Genomic DNA, 18,965 nt, shown 5'->3' with positions numbered 1-18,965 from the left:
GGCTTTTCAATTATCCAAGTTAGAAAGCTCCAGGATTAATTCAAAATGAAAAAGAATATATTTTTACACTGCATGCAAGGTGCAGCTCAGAAATCACTAAGATGTAAGCTTCACAAATGAACATTGCAAATAGTTTGGCAAATTTTCATTGTTCAGAATACCGGTAATCTGAGCTATTCTATGCTATTAAGATTAAAGTTACTCGGAAATCAAGTTCTTGCTTCCAAAAAAAAAAAAAATGTACAAATCCTTCCTGCATGAAGTGTACTTCAGACCTTTACCTAAAAAAATTCAAAGTATAAACACCAAAAGAAAATGAACAGGTCCTTCCCGCGTATATGAAGTTTACTTCAGACTTTAACTTATAAAAAAACAACTAAGTATAAATGCCAAAAGAAATTGTACAAGTCTTTCCCGCGTATATGAAGTGTACTGCACAAATTTCAAAGTATCTGCGGTGTACATGCAGTGTACTATTTTCTTGTACAAGTCCCTCCTGCGTACATGCAGTGTACTCCTTAAATTTTCAGAGTCTGTGCTGCGTACTTGAAGTGTACTAGTGACCTCCTGCGTACATGCTGTGTACTCATCGAAATAGCACGCGGCATGCGGTGTATGTAAAATGTACTCCTCTGGCGTACTACTGTGTTCACAGCATATACACAGCAAATACGCAGCATGTACGCCACAGAGGCTTGCTTCTGTAAGGGAGTTGTATATAGGTGGTGCAAATTTTATCAACCTTGTGAGATACACAGTTAAAGGTAGCATTGCTTGCACTAATTATTTAATCTTCTGTTTGTATTAATGATCTCATTCACAGCTGTTGTTTTTATGCCCCCGAAGGTGGGCATATTAAAATCTCACTGTCCGTCTGTGCGTGCGTGTAAATTCTTGTCTGGGCTGTAACGCTGCCATCCATGAAGGGATTTTGAAATAACTTGGCATAAATGTTCACCATAATGAGACGACACGTCATGCGCAAGACCCAGACCCCTAGCTTCAAGGTCACACTTAGAGGTCAAAGGTTAACAGGGTCTGTTTCGTGTTCGGTCCATAACTCTGCCATCCATGAAGGGATTTTGAAATAACTTGGCATAAATGTTCACCATTATGAGACGACGTATCATGCGCAAGACCCAGACCCCTAGCTCCAAGGTCAAGGTCACACATAGAAGTCAAAGGTTAACAGGGTCTGTTTCATGTCCAGTCCATAACTCTGCCATCCATGAACAAGGGGGGTATTCGATCTACTCCTTACCATGGAAAAAAAATGGCGGCCAAAACTGAAAATGTGAGTTTTTCTTACATTTTTTCTTTTTCAAGGATATCTAGACAATAACACATGTCTATCAACCTGCTCCACTGTTTTCTCTATCTACCGGTACCTTTCACTTTGGAAACAGTACTGTAATTTGTCTGGAATGCTGGTCATGAGATTCGAATCGATGGAAAATTCTCCGGTAAACACGGGATAAGGAATAGTGCGACTTGCAAAAATGGTCTTTTTTACCTAAGATACCGCAGGTTGTAAGCTGTTTTCCGAGTTGAAGGAATATTTCCACATACTTATCTAATACTGTTGGTTTTGAGCAGATCACAATTCGTATTTTCAAAAAAACACAATTTTTGTCTGATGATAAGGAACAGTGTGCGAAAATTAGAGGATAAGGTGCAGAGCAAATTTTTTTCAAACGGAATTTACAGTTTTCTCTCATCGTTTCTGAGTTAACCAATCGACATTTCTCTACCATGTAATAATTAAAGAAGTCTAAATCGTGACCCTTGCTGTTAAACTACATTAATACTGCAGGTGAACCATAGTGTAAACCATTCCCTCGTTAAAAGTCATGACAAACAATCGAGTGTTCATTATTGTGGTCGTTTAAAAATAGGCTCCAGAAGCAAATTAAACATACTATAATTTCAATGAATATGTGTTTATACTTGTTACCTAATGTCAAATGGATTTATCTGATCCATAATCCAAACATGTACTAGTCTAGAGACAATTTAAAATAATACATACGTTACTGATGCCATGCGCAAGTTTTGTACAAAACTTCTCAACGCTCGATCGCTTTTATAGTTAATGACGGATTTTTTTAGTAAATGCAAAGAATACATATTCCCTAATTACTAATAACTGCATCATAATATGTATGTTTGTGTTATTACGATCCCTAAACAATAAAATAGATATGACGCCGATGAAGGGATACGTATGTTATGGATCTAATTCCTACTATGAATATATGAGCTTGACATACAAAGAATAGCGTTTTTATGTCTTTAGAGGTTATTTCTAGTTTTGTTTCAACTACATGTTATAACATTTGATACAAGATACACTTAGTAGTGATATATTTTTCACTTAAACCTTCCTTAAAGATTCCACTTTCTGTGATACAAATGTTACCTTTATTCTAAGACATTGAAAATCACAGCAATTCATGTTGAGCTAAGAGTAGTTTTTTTTGGCATAAGAAATGGCAAAATGATACGTGATCGATACAAGCGTTACCAGTCTTATTTAAAATAACATTAACAAGAAAGTGTCAGTCAGTTTTAATTGACAGTGTCATCAGTTTGTATCGCCTACGTCATAAGATGCAGATTTCACACATGTAAAGTCGCACATTTGTCCCTGAAGACGTGTTTTCTATTTCTGAAAATGTTCAACGGGCTCCGCTGGTAATGTTTGGTTTATATAGGAAGCTAATTTGATATTTACAAATATATTTTAAACCTATAAAACCTATTTGTGATTATATGACAATTATATTTTTTGTTTCAATTAAATTTATGTTGTTATACATTTTGAGTACGCCATGAACACAGTACAAACTATTGATACATACGTTACGTATGGTAACGTATGTATCCTTTCATACTTGATATCTTACTGACAGACCATTTTATACAACATGAGGCTTCTTTTATTTTTTGAAGTCAAGGTTCCAAGATAAAACGCTCGGGCATTTTAATTTGCTGAAAAGTTTTGTTTTTATCACTATTTTTGTTCAAAACGGCATGCAAATTCTATTTTTAAAATCTGATAATATATGCTTTAATATTAATTTCTTGTTAAAAAGGTTTTGTTTACAGAATTGGTCGTAGGTCATAGCATTTTTATCATAAAGATAGATGTTTGACATTTTTTTAAATACAAAATGAATGGAAACAGCATACCCGTGGTACCCATAGCACAGTGATCGGTAACGTATGTATCAATAAAAAGGTTATTGGTGGATGTGTGCGTATATCAGTAATAATAACTCACTGTTGACCTGGGGTTATTGTTAAGGTAAAAATCTAACAGTTAAAGGGCATAAAATTTTGTTCCAACCGTGATATATCTTGAAATATTTTTTACAAGACTGTAAATATATTTGAAAAAGTCTTTACAGTAAAGACAGACTTAATAGAACTGTTAATTCTGAATGAAATTTTATATGTAGAATTGTCGGTTTCTGTTGATGCTTGGTTCTTGAATGTGGTTGTACTCAAATAAAATGATCTTTTTTTATTTTTTTTTTTGAAAAGTTCCGAAACGGTGACTTGTGGTTACATTTCATTTTTAATATTTGAATAAGCACTTTATCTTCTTATATACAGCTTAATGTTGTGTGATTCATGGATTCAATGACAAAAGCACTTGTTATAAGGGCTGCCACCTTACAAATATACAAGAGAACGAGATTATCAACGCCGCCTTTGAAATTACGAATAATTAACTTGACAATCGTAAGAAATAATTAATTTGAATAATTAAGTAGTTGTGCTTTGATTTACAATGGTCGGCTTCAATTTGATGGCAATCTTGAACACGAATTTTGGTGCCCGAAAATGAATTGATTCGTTATTCTTAATTTGGGATACATACGTTACCATCAGCATATTTCTGATCAGATGGTTACCAAGATTGTATAGCCATATTGTGCATAAGATTATGCTGATTACATGTCAACGGTTTTACTGCAAAGGAATAATCACAATATTTGTTGTTTAAAAGTATTATTGTAAAGTTGCAATATTTTATGTTTTGACAAGTTTAATACATGTTCTAGTTGATTGACATAAATGTTTCCAAGAAAAGCTTGATGATTAAATGAACTTAAATTCGTGGTATAGGATGCATAATGTTGGTAAATAACAATCATATTTGCCACATATTAAGCCTTACTTGAATGTATTTTTTCTCATACCCATGTAATTCAGTGTAATGATACGTTTCTTTGGTAGTGCAGCTTAAGATACAAGCAGGACACATAAAATGTTCAAATTGCTCTTCCAAATGTATATGTTAATGGCATCATAAGAGTATATATATGATTTTATGAGCTAATTATGTTTGCGATTTGCCTTTTGTCAATTTTTTTAAATATGTATTGTAACTGTTAAATGTTCGTTTAATAATCTACTAGCGAAACGTGCGAGGTAATATCCCGTAATAACTCTAAGCCAACGTTAACTTATAATGTAAGAGTTAACCATAATTATGAAAAATCGTATGCATAGTTAAAGCTTCAACCACGAATAATTTCTTGTCTGTATGTATCCATAAAATCGTGAATTAGTGCGCCTAAATGTCGCATAACGTATGTATCTTAACGCAAAATTACAAAGAAGAGCGGTATATTTCAACAATGCATAATGCCTAAACAAGTTAAGTGGTGTTGCTCATTTTTTACTATCTTTAGTAGAACACATTGTATTTTAAGTAGGTTTAACTTTTTAAGACAAAAATATTTCAACATTTTTGTAAGGCAATTGCTTGTTATTAACGACTTTGGGCGCTATACAAACAGAAATTTATAGTTACTTAAATGTTGGCGAGGGATACTATATTAAGTACTTGCTAAACTTTTGGCTTTCAGTACATCACGTGTCTGATAGACAGGCGTATACCTTTTAAATCTTCCTACATTGAGCAAGAGATAGTTATAAATGATCACCAAAATATTATTGTAACAGAATTTTACTTGATTGTCTCTGAAAAGAGCGAAGAAAAAAGTCGCTTGAAGAAGTGAACTGCACCTTATCTTCTTATTTTTGTACACTGTTCCTTACCATCAGACAAAAAACTGTGTAATTTAAAATTATGACTTTTAATCGGCTCCAGACTAACCATGATGGAAATATATATTGAAATTTTACTTCTTATCAGAAAACTAGCTCACAACTATTTGAATAATTAGGGAAAAAGACCATTTTTGCTAATCGCACTATTCCTTATCCCGTGTTTTCAGGAATATTTTCTATCGATTCAAATCCCATGACCAGCATTCCAGACAAATTACAGCACTGTTTCCAAAGTTAAAGGTACTGATAGATAGAAAAAACAGTGGAGCAGGTTGATAGCCATGTGTCATGGTCTAGAAATCTTTGAAAAAGATAAAAAGTAAGAAAAACTCACATTTTCAGTTTTGGCCGCCATTTTGTTTCGGTGGTAAGGAGTAGATCGAATACCCCCCTTGATGAAGGGATTTTGAAATAACATGGCATAAATGTTCACCATAATGAGACAACATGTCCTGCGCAAGACCCATACCCCTAGCTCCAAGGTCAAGGTCACACTTAAAGGTTAAAAGTTAACAGGATCTATTTCTTGACCTTGAACTCTGCCATTTATGAAGCGATTTTAAAATTATTTGGTATAAATGTTCCCTGAATTGAGATGACGTGTCATGCACAAGACAAAAACACCTAGCTCCAAGGTCAAGGTCACAATAAGAAGTCAAAGGTGTTTCTTGTCTGGTCCATAACTCTGCCATTTATCAAGGGATTTGAAAATAATTTGACACAAATGTTTACATATTGAGAAGGTGTGTCATGCTTATGACGTGGGTCTCTGGGGTCAAGGTCAAGGTCACGAAATGATGTGTAATTTTTTTGCGCAGACAACTGTAGCATTCTTAGGCACGCTTTGGGGGCATTTGTCACCAATAGTGACAGCTCTTGTTTTTTCATGATTGATATCTGTTGTTTGCAGCAAATGAATGCTTGAATAAGCACACTTAAAAAACATTTGTATTTCTGGTTAAAGTCTTTTATGTCAGTTCTAACCTGTAAAACTTTAGCAGGTAAGCAAACCACTATCAGTGAGTGCCTGAGCAACATAATTCAAATGTCCCAGTGCTTAAATTCTTGAGTGGCTTTGATGGAAATTTCAAAAGTTATCAGTACATGACTATTCAATTGAGTTGTATTTTTCTAGGTGGTAATAGTTATCATGGATCATCAAGTGGTAGCCCATACGGACACACAAATTGTTCCGATATTCAGTACGGCAGTGGTGGCGGTGGATCTAATGGTGGCGCTGGAGGCAGCTACATAGAAATCATAGTTGGAACAGTTAGTAATTCACTTAAATTAATGACAAAATACTGTCTTATTCTTAACAAAGTGGATTTCTGACCAATTTTCTGTTGTGTAAAATATATAGTGGAAATCTTGAATATGTAAAATGCAAGGTTTTTGAGGTAAAAACACTGTAATCTTGTTGCTTATTCTGTCAATGCACTAAATCTTTCCTGAAGATTTAACACAAAACTGTTAGTTATTCCAACAGATAAAAGCAGAATGATAATTCGGCTGTAGTAGTTTAGGAATATTTTAGGTACATTTTATTTGTTTAAATTAAATTTTGCTAACAAAAACATGTATAAATTTTAGCAAATGACTTTAGATGGTACAATAGCAGTAAATGGGGAATCTGGTTTAAGTGGGAACTACATAAGTGGAGGTGGTAGTGGTGGTACAAGCAAAATAACAGCAGCCTCCCTTGTTGGACATGGTACCATAACTAGCCATGGTGGAAGTGGGTCTGGAGGAACATACTATGATACATATAGAGGTTAGTATACCAGTTTGTTAGTTAGAGAAACATAAATTATCTTTTTAAGGTTTATGACTGTTTGCCAGTCTCCAGAAGTATTCCTTGCTTTGGACAAATAGTCATTTCAGAGTAAGAATCTACAAAAAAGTCACCTCATTTACATAAGACAAATAAACTTGAGAGTTGCTGACAAGACGGATTTGAATTTAATCTTTTAGTAGATTTAACTTTCAGAATTCAGACAATTCAGTTCTTCTAGAAAAACATCATTATATTTGTTGAAGGTTATCAGTATTTGGTTATTTTGATAACCAGACAACTGTTCAATTTTCTGCATGATGAACTGATGAAAAATTGTCATTCCTGGTTAACTTTCTAGGTAATGGCGGTGGCTCAGGCGGTAGAATCTGTGTGTTACTGAGTGAGGACCTGAGATTTCTTGGCACTATGTCTGCACTTGGTGGTAGTGGTGCAACATATCATGGATCCCCGGGAACAGTTTGGGTGCAGTCTACTGTAGGCTCGGACATAACAAGTCACATTTGGGTGGACCATGCTGACAGACCATTTAGTTGCACCACTTATCCTGTTAACATTGATGTAACCTCTATAAACAACTTCCATCCAATGAGGAAAGCTTGTGTGTTCCCCACTGAGGTAAGTTTCTTTAAGTTAGTTATGGGTACATTAGTATATTGAAACATATTCAGATAAAAAATACACTGTATGATTGACATTTATTGATGTTGCTGAAAAACAAACATTTTGAGTCATAAAATAATGACATTTTAATGTGACATACTTAAAACTGATAAAATTCTGACTTCATTAGAAACTTACAGACTTTATCGTTTGCAAGCAGTTTGAAAATTATTAGTCATATTTTGGTGTATTTTATTTTAAATATATCATGACAGGTGAATCCGAGACTATTGATTATGTTGATTGATGTGTTTTAGCGGAAATATACTGCGGGTCAATGTGCTGGTCAAAGAAATATATAAAGATAAAGTACGATTCGTTATTGTTTAAAAGCGATGAGCAGTTTTGCAAAGTTGAAACTGGTTTCACCTAGTAATCAAATCGGATCCAATCAACCGAGTAATCGTCCCAATCCTACTAAATTCATTTACATTGAAAATTTCTGGGCAATATTTGTTCAGTTGTAAAGTAGTCAGCTATGGCATCATGAATGAACTGTTGAAAATAAAGTAAAGCAACAGAAGAAAGGCATGTGTTTGTTAGATCTTTCTTTTGTAGAAAAGTAAAACAATTGGTAAAACATTGAAATTTAATCATACTTTGTCTATTTAGTTGCATACTATCTAACAAAATGTACTGACAATGGCTAAAATGTAGAAATAGTTGAATTGTGGCAAAATTATGATACTGCAGAATCAAGAACATTTATTGGGGACTAGTTTACATGGATTTCATGGTTTAGTCAGTCTATGAAATTAAATCATAGCAAAGAATTAAAATCCAGTGTTCAAAGGATGAAATCCAACAGTTCGTATCTTTATAAAAGAGTTCTTTAGGTCCAAACCACAAAAAAACAATATTTCTATAGTATGCAGATGGATTTCTGCACATTAACCTTTAGCCTGCTTGCGACAAGTGATTATTTCTTTGAGCAGGCTGATCATGCTCTGCACTGTTCATTGTTCAGTCAATAAATTTTCAGTGGACATCCTTCGAATAATAAATAGTACTGCCCAAATTGAATTATGAACCAGTCCATTTTAGAAATTTTGCAGGGTGAAGATTGAACTTGAAGTTATACAGTGATAATAAAATCATTAATGGTAGAGCCTTTTAAAGCAAGAGTTAGCTTTAGATAGTTTAATATTGGACCGTTTACATTTTTACATTATGTTTTGGTAGGACATTGTGGTTGAACATATTGGTGGTGATGGAGATGGTGAAATCCAGATAAATGAAGATATTACAATGGATCTGGCCCAGGACTTCACACGCACACATGTCCAATCTTCACTTAACATCAATGGCATTGTCAATTTCCCATCAACCACTTATGCTGAACAGTATGTTACAAATGAGGGCTTCATTGTGGGTGTAGAGCATTGGTACTCAAGAGGTCATACAAAATTCATTTCAACAGGCCAGTCAAGTTGTTCCACAACCAATCATAAAGGGATGTACTATTTCACATCATTTACAACATTGAGTGATGGTCATTTCTCTATAGCCGATGAAAGTAGCTATGACGTCAAAGATGGCATTACAGTGTTCACTGATACATTCCACATGGAAGGACAGTCACATGGATATATAAACAAGTCTGCTAATATTATGGGTAGAGTTCTGGAAATTGAGAAGCAGTCAGTCTTAGATGGCATTAATGAAGGCTATGGCACTAACTCTGGACCTGGTGCTGGTTGTACAAGTGGTTGCGGCTCAGGTGGGGGTCATGGTGGAAGTGGAGGTAGTTGCAACGGTTGTGGAAGCTGCGGAGGCGGAAGCACCTATGACAGCAACATTCTGCCATCTCTGTCTGGTAGTGGGGGTGGAATTTGTTCCCATGGTACCAGTGACGTTGGCCGTGGAGGCTCAGCAGTAAGACTTGCTCATACATTTACTGTTGTAGAGGGTATGGTGACAATGAATGGAGAAGCTGGCTCAGGTGGTGGAGGTGGCGGTGCTGGTGGATCAATCTGGCTAGATGGTGAAGTTGTTGAAGGCTGGGGTCACCTTTATGCTGAAGGAGGTATAGGCTATTCTGATTCCTGCAGCTATAGTTCAAGTCATAGAGGCGGCGGCGGTGGTGGAGGAAGGATTAGATCATGGGGTAAAGATGTATCAAGCAAAGTACTGTGGCACCAGAGATCAGTAGCTGGTGGATCTGGGTCATACCGCAGTGGCAACACTGGCTCAATCTACAGCACCCATGGTGATGTGTGTAGTGGTTATGGTACATGGAACTTCTCATCTCTGCTATGTGACTGTGACAGTGGATATGTAGGTTATGACTGCCAGTTTTATTGCGATGATGACATCACCTGTAGAGGAAATGGTATATGTAATGATCAGGGACAGTGTGAATGTAACAGTGGGACTGTTGGAACACACTGTGAAAGCCAGTGTCACAGAGACATTGACTGCAGTGGTAATGGTGACTGCTCTACATGTGGATTCTGTGTATGTGATCCTTGCTTCTCAGGGCCAGACTGCTCCATAGAGTGTAACGGAGCTGGAAGTTGTGTTGCAGACCAGTGTGTCTGTGATGACTGCCACTTAGGGATCCAGTGTGCTTCAGAGTGCAATGGACACGGATTCTGCAATTCTTCCAGTCTTTGCTCATGTGATGATAACTGGGCCGGAGACAAGTGTACGATCAGGGGTTGTCCAGGACCAGACTGTAATGGACATGGAATCTGTAACTCAGGAACAAGCAAATGTTTCTGTGACATAGGATGGTTAGGTGAGGACAATTTGTTACACTTTATCATCATTAAACACATGAAATGTTTTTATCTTGGTCAAATGAGACTGTTCCTTAACACCTTGTTTTCATAGATATAAACCTGATGTTTATTGTCCTCCTTTTTCATAGGACATAGATACAGGCTGTGTCCTTTCATCCATCTGTCTGTCCCAGATTTATGGATGCATATTTATCATATACAGGTGATGATTGTGGCGAGCCAGACTGTCCTGGAGAACCAAACTGCAATGACCAAGGACACTGTAATACCCAGTACGATCCACCTAAATGTACAGACTGTGATGATGGATGGATGGGAGCAGATTGCGGAAGTGTTTGTCTACATGGAACACCAAACAAAGACGAGACAGTGTGTAACTGCAGTCAGACATGTTACCATGGTATTGGGTGTGACATAGAGTGCTCTAACAATGGTGAATGTGATCCAGATGGATCAGGTGACTGTTACTGTGATCCACTGTCAGGATGGAGTGGTACTTACTGTGAAGTACCTGGTGAGTGGCATCTTTTGTGTAATTAGTTGTAGTCTTTGTTGGTATCTTTGCATATGTTAACCTGATTTTAGCTAGCTGTACAGCATGACAAAAATGTCAGTGCCTCTTGTTATAACAGGAGCCTTAAGTTTGATCTTTTCAGTAAATAAGAGCTGCGCAATGAGAAAACCAACATAGTGGCTTTGCGACCAGCATTGATCCAGACCACCCTGCGCATCGGCGCAGTCTGGTCAGAATCCATGCTATTCGCTAACAGTTTCTCTAAATGCAATAGACTTTGAAACTGAACAGCATGGATCCTGACAAGACTGCACAGATGCGCAGGCTGGTCTGGATTCATGCAGGTCACAAAGCCATCATGTTGGTTTTCTGATGGCGTGGCTCAATTATAAAGTTTACTTGAAATAGTCAGAAATAAATAAGTCATGAATTTAGCTTAAATTTAATTTCATTCCATGCGGTTCTTGGGACTGCTTGTGAATGAAAAGAGTTTGAACTACTATCTTATGCTTGCATGTTTGCAATATTCTTCCTATAGAGTCTGAGCACTCAGTTTTTCCTGCATTTAATAAGTGATTGCAGCAGGTACAAAAATTTTAATTCGATACTTCAGTGTGTGAAACATAAAATATTTAGTTCTGTTTTGCAGCATGCATTACCTGTACTGTGTTTGTGTGCACAGTATAATGTGAATCAAATCAAAAAAGAAAATAGATTAAATTATGACTGAAGCAATCTGAAAGTTGGGACTCTTTATGCCATTTTGTCTAGAAGTAAGTTATGTACCTACATTCGCACCTTCCCACTAATTAAAGCTAATGCTTGCTATCTTTTATTGCATTGGCTTTGAATAAGATAATGGGAATGTGCAAATCTGAACTCTTTTTATATCACATTACAAGTGATGTACTGTTTCACTTACAATTTGTAAACAGATCTACATTTTAGAAATTGAAATGGAAAACAAATATATGGTACAGTACAATCATAGCAATATCATTTTTTAACCATAAGCAGGTATTTTATTTCTTTACATACCCAACTTTTATTGCTGCAGTGTACAAGTTATACTTTGTTTACTGTGAAATCATTAATACCCTTGGAGGACAATTTTTTGGGACTGTGTCAATACATTAATTCAAATCCCAATAAACAATAAAAAAACTCCCAATCCCTCAAATGTAAGAATTCATGTACAAATGAATTAACAATTTTTGAAATAGTAGTAAAATTGAATGATTTTACAGTAGTTTAAACTTTACCGAATCTGTTTACCCCAAGGCTGCCCAAGAAGCCCTGATACAAATGTGGAATGTAGTAAACGTGGTGATTGTGACTCAGAAAAACACAAGTGTGATTGTGACGCAGGATGGCAAGGTGTTGCTTGTCACATACCAGACTGCCCTGGTGATCCTGACTGCTTTGACCGTGGAACATGTGATGAATCCACAAACCCACCTATATGTGTGTCCTGTTATGAGGACTGGATGGGTCCTGCTTGCAATGATCCTTGCCTGCATGGTGTTCAAACCCCGATGAACAGTGGGAACTGTTCCTGTGAGGAAGGCTGGACAGGTGTTGGTTGCAATTCTGAGTGTTCAGAACATGGTGAAATCAGTGATGTCACCAATCTATGTGTATGTACATATGAACTTGGTTGGAAGGGAAGATTATGTGATATTCCTGGATGCCCTGGCCTATTTAACCTTGACTGCAGTGGAAGAGGTAGGAGTTATTTCTAAAAGTTACCTAGTCTATATAGTTTAGTAATTCAACAACAGAGAATTTAAAAAAAAATGAAAATTTTCAAGTGAGTTTCAGTCAGTGTATGCATGGTTTTCTACTTTTTGTCATTATTATTTTATATATCAGAACATCAGTAATCTTTTAATATGTAAGAGGGGTGAAAAATTAGATGATATTTGTGAGCTAGAAACATCTACCGTGTACCCTTTCTTAACTCCATTTCGATTCAATATTTGAATTTTTGTTGTTGAGCCGCTGGCAGTGAGCTTGACATAGTTGTCACAATGGCAGTTCGGTGTATGTTTGTGCATCAGGCGTCCAATCCAAGGTTGAAGGTCAAAGGTCATGTCAGATCTTGTCTGGCCCATAACTTTGACGTGCATTGAGGAATCTTGTTTATATTTGGCATGAATGTTTAACTCAGTGAGACAAAATGTTATGTGCAAACCTCAGGTTCCTATAGATGTAGGTCATAGTTACTGGTCAAAGGGCTGGCTCTGCATTCCATCAGGAATGAGGTGTCGAGAGTGATTCATATAAGTTGTTAAACTTCCTTCACAATCGACCTAAAATAAATTCTGTATAAACTAAAGGGCTGGCTCAACATGATGCCCATGGGCATCTAGTTTTATCACAAAACTGGCAAAAATATTATGTATTATTATCTATATGGTTCTCATTTCCAAAAAATGTTTGTCATTGAAGACAGTGAAATCATATATAGTTCAAGAGTTTTTTTCCATGGAACATTTATATTTTAGAAGAGTTGGTTCAAACAATTTAGTGCCTTTGAAAAAATGTTTAGGGGGATGAAGGGGTGCATGGTAAACATTACCAATGAGATGCTCAGTGTGGCTTGCATGCCAAGGTTGAAGGTCAAAGGTCATGTCAGATCTTGTCCAGCCATAACTTTGACATGCATTGAGGAATCTTGTTTATATTTGGCATGAATGAAAATAGAAAAAGAATAACCATGTATTATTTCAGGTGGATGTGACAGTACATCAGCAAAATGTTCTTGTAACAGAGGTTGGCAAGGTCTTGGATGTGAGGAAGCAGATTGTCCAGGAGAACCTGACTGTAACAACAATGGCACCTGTGATGACTCAAATGATCCCCCTATTTGTCGGTAAATAAAGACCTTTCAAGCTTTTTGCTTAAAAATTGTTTTACATAATATTTTTATACAGTCACCTTGATTGCAGATTTCTTGCATGGGACATAGAATTCTTCATGGGAGAAAGCCTTCCAACTAAGACTTAGGGTAGGTAGGTCAGTGTTTCTTCTCAGATGCCCTCCAATGATGAAATAATGCCCATAGGGGCAACTTGGGTCATCATCCACCACGAAAAGCTGGAAAGTTGCCTATAATATGACCTATAATTGTGTTGGTGTGATGTTAAAAACAGCAAAAAAAAATTTAAACAGTGAAATTGCTAATGCCACACTGAATTTTATATTCAGATAAAAACAACTTTCCCAGATAAATTATTGGACACCTGATTTTGTGGAATTGTCATGTTTCTTGTACAGATATTGTTATGGTTTACAGATGTTACGATGGTTGGTTTGGAGACGCCTGTCAGAAGCCCTGTGTAAATGGTCAAATGAGTCCTGTAGGTAGTCAGAACTGTCAGTGTGATCCTGGTTGGGTTGGCATAAACTGTGATGTAGAGTGTTCTTACCATGGGGTGATAGTCAACAATAAATGTCAATGTGATATTGGCTGGAGGGGTTCACACTGTGATATTCCAGGTTGCCCAGGTGAGACAGAAGATTGCTCTGGTCATGGCCAGTGTAATGCAGAGGAACATATATGTGTTTGTGACAGTGGATGGACAGGTGAAGAAGATGAGCATGGCTATGTAGAACTGTTGACGAATGCCTGTGATGTACCTGACTGTCCTGGTACACCAGATTGCAATGGAGAAGGCGAATGTGATGATACTCTTACAACTCCCAAATGTAGAAATTGTAACCCAGGGTGGATGGGAGAAGCATGTGAAGATATTTGTGATGCTGAGCATGGAGTACAGAGCCCAATGAACAGCGGTTTCTGCGAGTGTGACAGTTGCTATACAGGCAAAGGCTGTAATGTTGAATGTAGTGAACATGGTACCTGTGAAGATGGTACATGTAACTGTACAGTTGGCTGGAGAGGATCAAAATGTGAGGTACCTGGATGTCCTGGAAATGAAACTGACTGTACAGGTCATGGAAATTGCAACTCTGCTATACATAAATGCACATGCCTACCAGGTAAATATCTTCCTATTTTGTCCTCTTCTTATGAATTTGCTTATTTGGCATCCCTATGAGTGTACAGGGCTCTAGTCTGATCTATAGGAATGCTATACTTTGAGAAGGTGGTTCTCATTAGTGGTAATTGAACTAATTCACACTGAACCGAGGTCCCAAGTCCATGGTCTTGGTCATAATTAAATGTCAAAGTACCTTCTCTTAGTGAAATAATTGAATTTTGTTGGAACGAAATTTCAAGGATTTTGCTAGAAATGACTATTTTGCAGGAACATGAATTTGCAAATCTGGAGTCTAAAATCAAACAAACAAAAAACAACAGGAATTGTATCTGTTAATTGCATAGAATTTATTTTCATGGATAAGTCATTTACAAAAGCCACAAAAAATATTCTGTTATATGCATAGAAATGGTTTTAAAGTATTCTTGTCCTGCCTAAAATTTTCCTTTAGTTAGTACTAAGATAAGGAGATTTTGATTATTTTGGCAGAAATCATTATGGTAATAATACCTGCACTGTACCATATACAAGAGCAGTTCTTAACTCTAGGCTTAAATATGTATGTCAGGAGCAGTCAGAAAAGAAACAGTTATATCATTTTTAGCTCACCTGTCACAAAGTGACAAGGTGAGCTTTTGTGATCGTGCGGTGTCCGTCCGTCCGTCCGTCCGTAAACTTTTGCTTGTGACCACTCTAGAGGTCACATTTTTCATGGGATCTTTATGAAAGTTGGTCAGAATGTTCATCTTGATGATATCTAGGTCAAGTTCGAAACTGGGTCACGTGCCATCAAAAACTAGGTCAGTAGGTCTAAAAATAGAAAATCCTTGTGACCTCTCTAGAGGCCATATATTTCACAAGATCTTCATGAAAATTGGTCAGAATGTTCAACTTGATGATATCTAGGTCAAGTTTGAAACTGGGTCACGTTCCATCAAAAACTAGGTCAGTAGGTCTAAAAATAGAAAAACCTTGTGACCTCTCTAGAGGCCATATATTTCACAAGATCTTCATGAAAATTGGTCAGAATATTCACCTTGATGATATCTAGGTCAAGTTCGAAACTGGGTCATGTGCCATCAAAAACTAGGTCAGTAGGTCAAATATTAGAAAAACCTTGTGACCTCTCTAAAGGCCATATTTTTCATTGGATCTGTATGAAAGTTGGTCTGAATGTTCATCTTGATGATATCTAGGTAAAGTTTGAAACTGGGTCACCTGCGGTCAAAAACTAGGTCAGTAGGGCTAAAAATAGAAAAACCTTGTGACCTCTCTAGAGGCCATATATTTCATGAGATCTTCATGAAAATTGGTCAGAATGTTCATCTTGATGATATCAAGGTCAAGTTCGAAAGTGGGTCACGTGCCATCAAAAACTAGGTCAGTAGGTCAAATAATAGAAAAACCTTGTGACCTCTCTAGAGGCCATATATTTCACAAGATCTTCATGAAAATTGGTCAGAATGTTCATCTTGATGATATCTAGGTCAAGTTTGAAACTGGGTCACATTCCTTCAAAAACTAGGTCAGTAGGTCTAAAAATAGAAAAACCTTGTGACCTCTCTAGAGGCCAAATATTTCAAAAGATCTTCATGAAAATTGGTCAGAATGTTCACCTTGATGATATCTAGGTCAAGTTCAAAACTGGGTCACGTGCGGTCAAAAACTAGGTCAGTAGGTCAAATAATAGAAAAACCTTGTGACCTCTCTAAAGGCCATATTTTTCATGGGATCTGTATGAAAATTGGTCAGAATGTTCATCTTGATAATATCTAGGTCAAGTTCGAAACTGGGTCACCTGCGGTCAAAAACTAGGTCAGTAGGGCTAAAAATAGAAAAACCTTGTGACCACTCTAGAGGCCATATATTTCATGAGATCTTCATGAAAATTGGTCAGAATGTTTATCTTGACGATATCTAGGTCAGGTTTGAAACTGGGTCACGTGCCATCGGAAACTAGGTCAGTAGGTCAAATAATAGAAAAACCTTGTGACCTCTCTAGAGGCCATATTTTTCATGGGATCTGTATGAAAGTTGGTCAGAATGTTCACCTTGATGATATCTAGGTCAAGTTCGAAAGTGGGTCACGTGCCGTCAAAAACTAGGTCAGTAGGTCAAATAATAGAAAAACCTTATGACCTCTCTAAAGGCCATATTTTTCATGGGATCTATATGAAAATTGGTCTGAATGTTCATCTTGATGATATCTAGGTCAAGTTTGAAACAGGGTCATGTGCGGTCAAAAACTAGGTCAGTAGGTCTAAAAATAGAAAAGCCTTGTGACCTCTCTAGAGGCCATACTTGTGAATGGATCTCCCTAAAAATTGGTCAGAATGTTCATCTTGATGATATCTAGGTCAAAGTTTGAAACTGGGTCATGTGCCATAAAAACTAGGTCAGTGGGTTTCAAATAATAAAAAAACCTTGTGACCTCTCTAGAGGCCATATTTTTTCATGGGATCTGTATGAAGTTGGTCTGAATGTTCATCTTTATGATATGTAGGTGAAATTTGAAACTGGGTCAACTGCTATCAAAACTAGGTCAGTAGGTTTAAAATTATTTAAAATCTTTTGACCTCTCTAGAGGCCATATTTTTCAATGGATCTTCATGAAAATTGATCTGAATTTTCACCTTGATGAAATCTAGGTCAGTTTCAAAAACTGGGTCACGTGCGGTCAAAAACTAGGCCAGTAGGTATAAAAATAGAAAAACCTTGTGACCTCTCTAGAGGCCATATTTTTCATGAAATCTTCATAAAAATTTAAGTGAGAATGTTCACCTGATGTATCTATATAAAGTTCAAAACAGTGTCACGTCCCTTCGAAAACTATTTTCAATAGATCAAATAATAGAAAAACCTGTGACCTCTCTAGAGACCATATTTTCAATGGATCTTCAATGAAAATTGGTCAGAATTTTACTTGATAATATCTAGGTCAAGTTCAAAACTGGGTCACATGAGCTCAAAAACAGGTCACTATGTCAAAAAATTTAAAAAAAAGGACGTCATACTCAAAACTGGGTCATGTGGGAAGAGGTGAGCGATTCAGGACCATCATGGTCCTCTTGTTTCTTGGAATACAACATGATAGTACTAAGGGTAGGAGAACCTTATATTTATATGTGATGTATTACTTGAATTATGTCTAAATTAAAAGCAGTTTTCCCTCAAACTTGGGTAACATGTGTCATCATGTTTTAAACAATATTCAGTTATGCTCTAAATAAGCCAAAATGGTATTTTTGTTTCTAGGCAACATTGAATTTTACGTAACTGTGTTTAGTGAAAATTTTGAAAACTTCTCCAACTGGTTTCGATTTTTAGCTCGACTATTCATAGAATAGTGAGCTATTGCACTCGCCCATGCGTCGGCGTCGGCGTCTGCGTCCGCGTCCGCGTCCCGATTTTGGTTAAGGTTTGTATGTAAGCTGGTATCTCAGTAACCACTTGTGGGAATGGATTGAAATTCACACACTATTGACTGTGACAAAAATGACTTTACATTGCACAGGTTCCATAACTCTATTTTGCTTTTTTACAAAATTATGCCCCTTTTTCGACTTAGAAATTTTTGGTTAAGGTTTTGTATGTAAGTGGTAACTCGTAACCACTTTGTGGAATGGATTGAAACTTCACACACTTATTCACTGTGATGAACTGATCTACATTGCACAGGTTCCATAACTCTATTTTGCTTTTTTACAAAATTATGCCCCTTTTTCGACTTAGAAATTTTTGGTTAAGGTTTTGTATGTAAGCTGGTATCTCAGTAGTTACTAATGGGAATGGATTGAAACTTCACATACTTGTTCACTATCATGATTTGACATGCACTAAGCAAGTCCCATAACTCTACTATCTTTTTTTTCAAAATTATGCCCCTTTTTCGACTTAGCAGTTTTTGGTTAAATTTTGTATGTAATCTGATATCTCAGTATCCACTAATTGGAATGGATTGAAACTTCACACACTTGTTCACTGTCATGATCTAACATGCACTGTGAAGGTCCTATAACTCTACTTGGCATTTTTACAAAATTATGCCCCTTTGACTTAGCACTTTTTTGTTAAGTTTTTGTATGTAAGCTGGTATCTCAGTATCCACAAATTGGAAAGGATTGAAACTTCACACACTTGTTCACTGGCATGATATG

At 36.6% G+C, this 18,965-nt stretch overlaps 1 protein-coding gene across 1 annotated transcript in view; it reads left to right on the top strand.

Moving 5' to 3' along the window:
* The window catches only part of LOC123528909 (uncharacterized), a 213,751-nt gene that overhangs the window by 87,695 nt on the left and 107,091 nt on the right, over positions 1–18,965 (top strand). The window contains exons 24-31 of the mRNA XM_053521503.1: positions 6,221–6,357; positions 6,679–6,859; positions 7,221–7,498; positions 8,726–10,283; positions 10,490–10,801; positions 12,083–12,526; positions 13,535–13,676; positions 14,100–14,806. Of these exons, the coding sequence (XP_053377478.1) occupies positions 6,221–6,357; positions 6,679–6,859; positions 7,221–7,498; positions 8,726–10,283; positions 10,490–10,801; positions 12,083–12,526; positions 13,535–13,676; positions 14,100–14,806 (3,759 nt within the window). The remainder of the gene's footprint in view (positions 1–6,220; positions 6,358–6,678; positions 6,860–7,220; positions 7,499–8,725; positions 10,284–10,489; positions 10,802–12,082; positions 12,527–13,534; positions 13,677–14,099; positions 14,807–18,965) is intronic.

The sequence above is a fragment of the Mercenaria mercenaria genome, chromosome 13 (genome assembly GCF_021730395.1).
Source record: "Mercenaria mercenaria strain notata chromosome 13, MADL_Memer_1, whole genome shotgun sequence".
Classification (NCBI taxonomy): Eukaryota; Metazoa; Mollusca; class Bivalvia; order Venerida; family Veneridae; genus Mercenaria; species Mercenaria mercenaria.
Note: the sequence above shows the minus strand (reverse complement) of the source record. Positions and strands in the feature narration are given on the sequence as shown.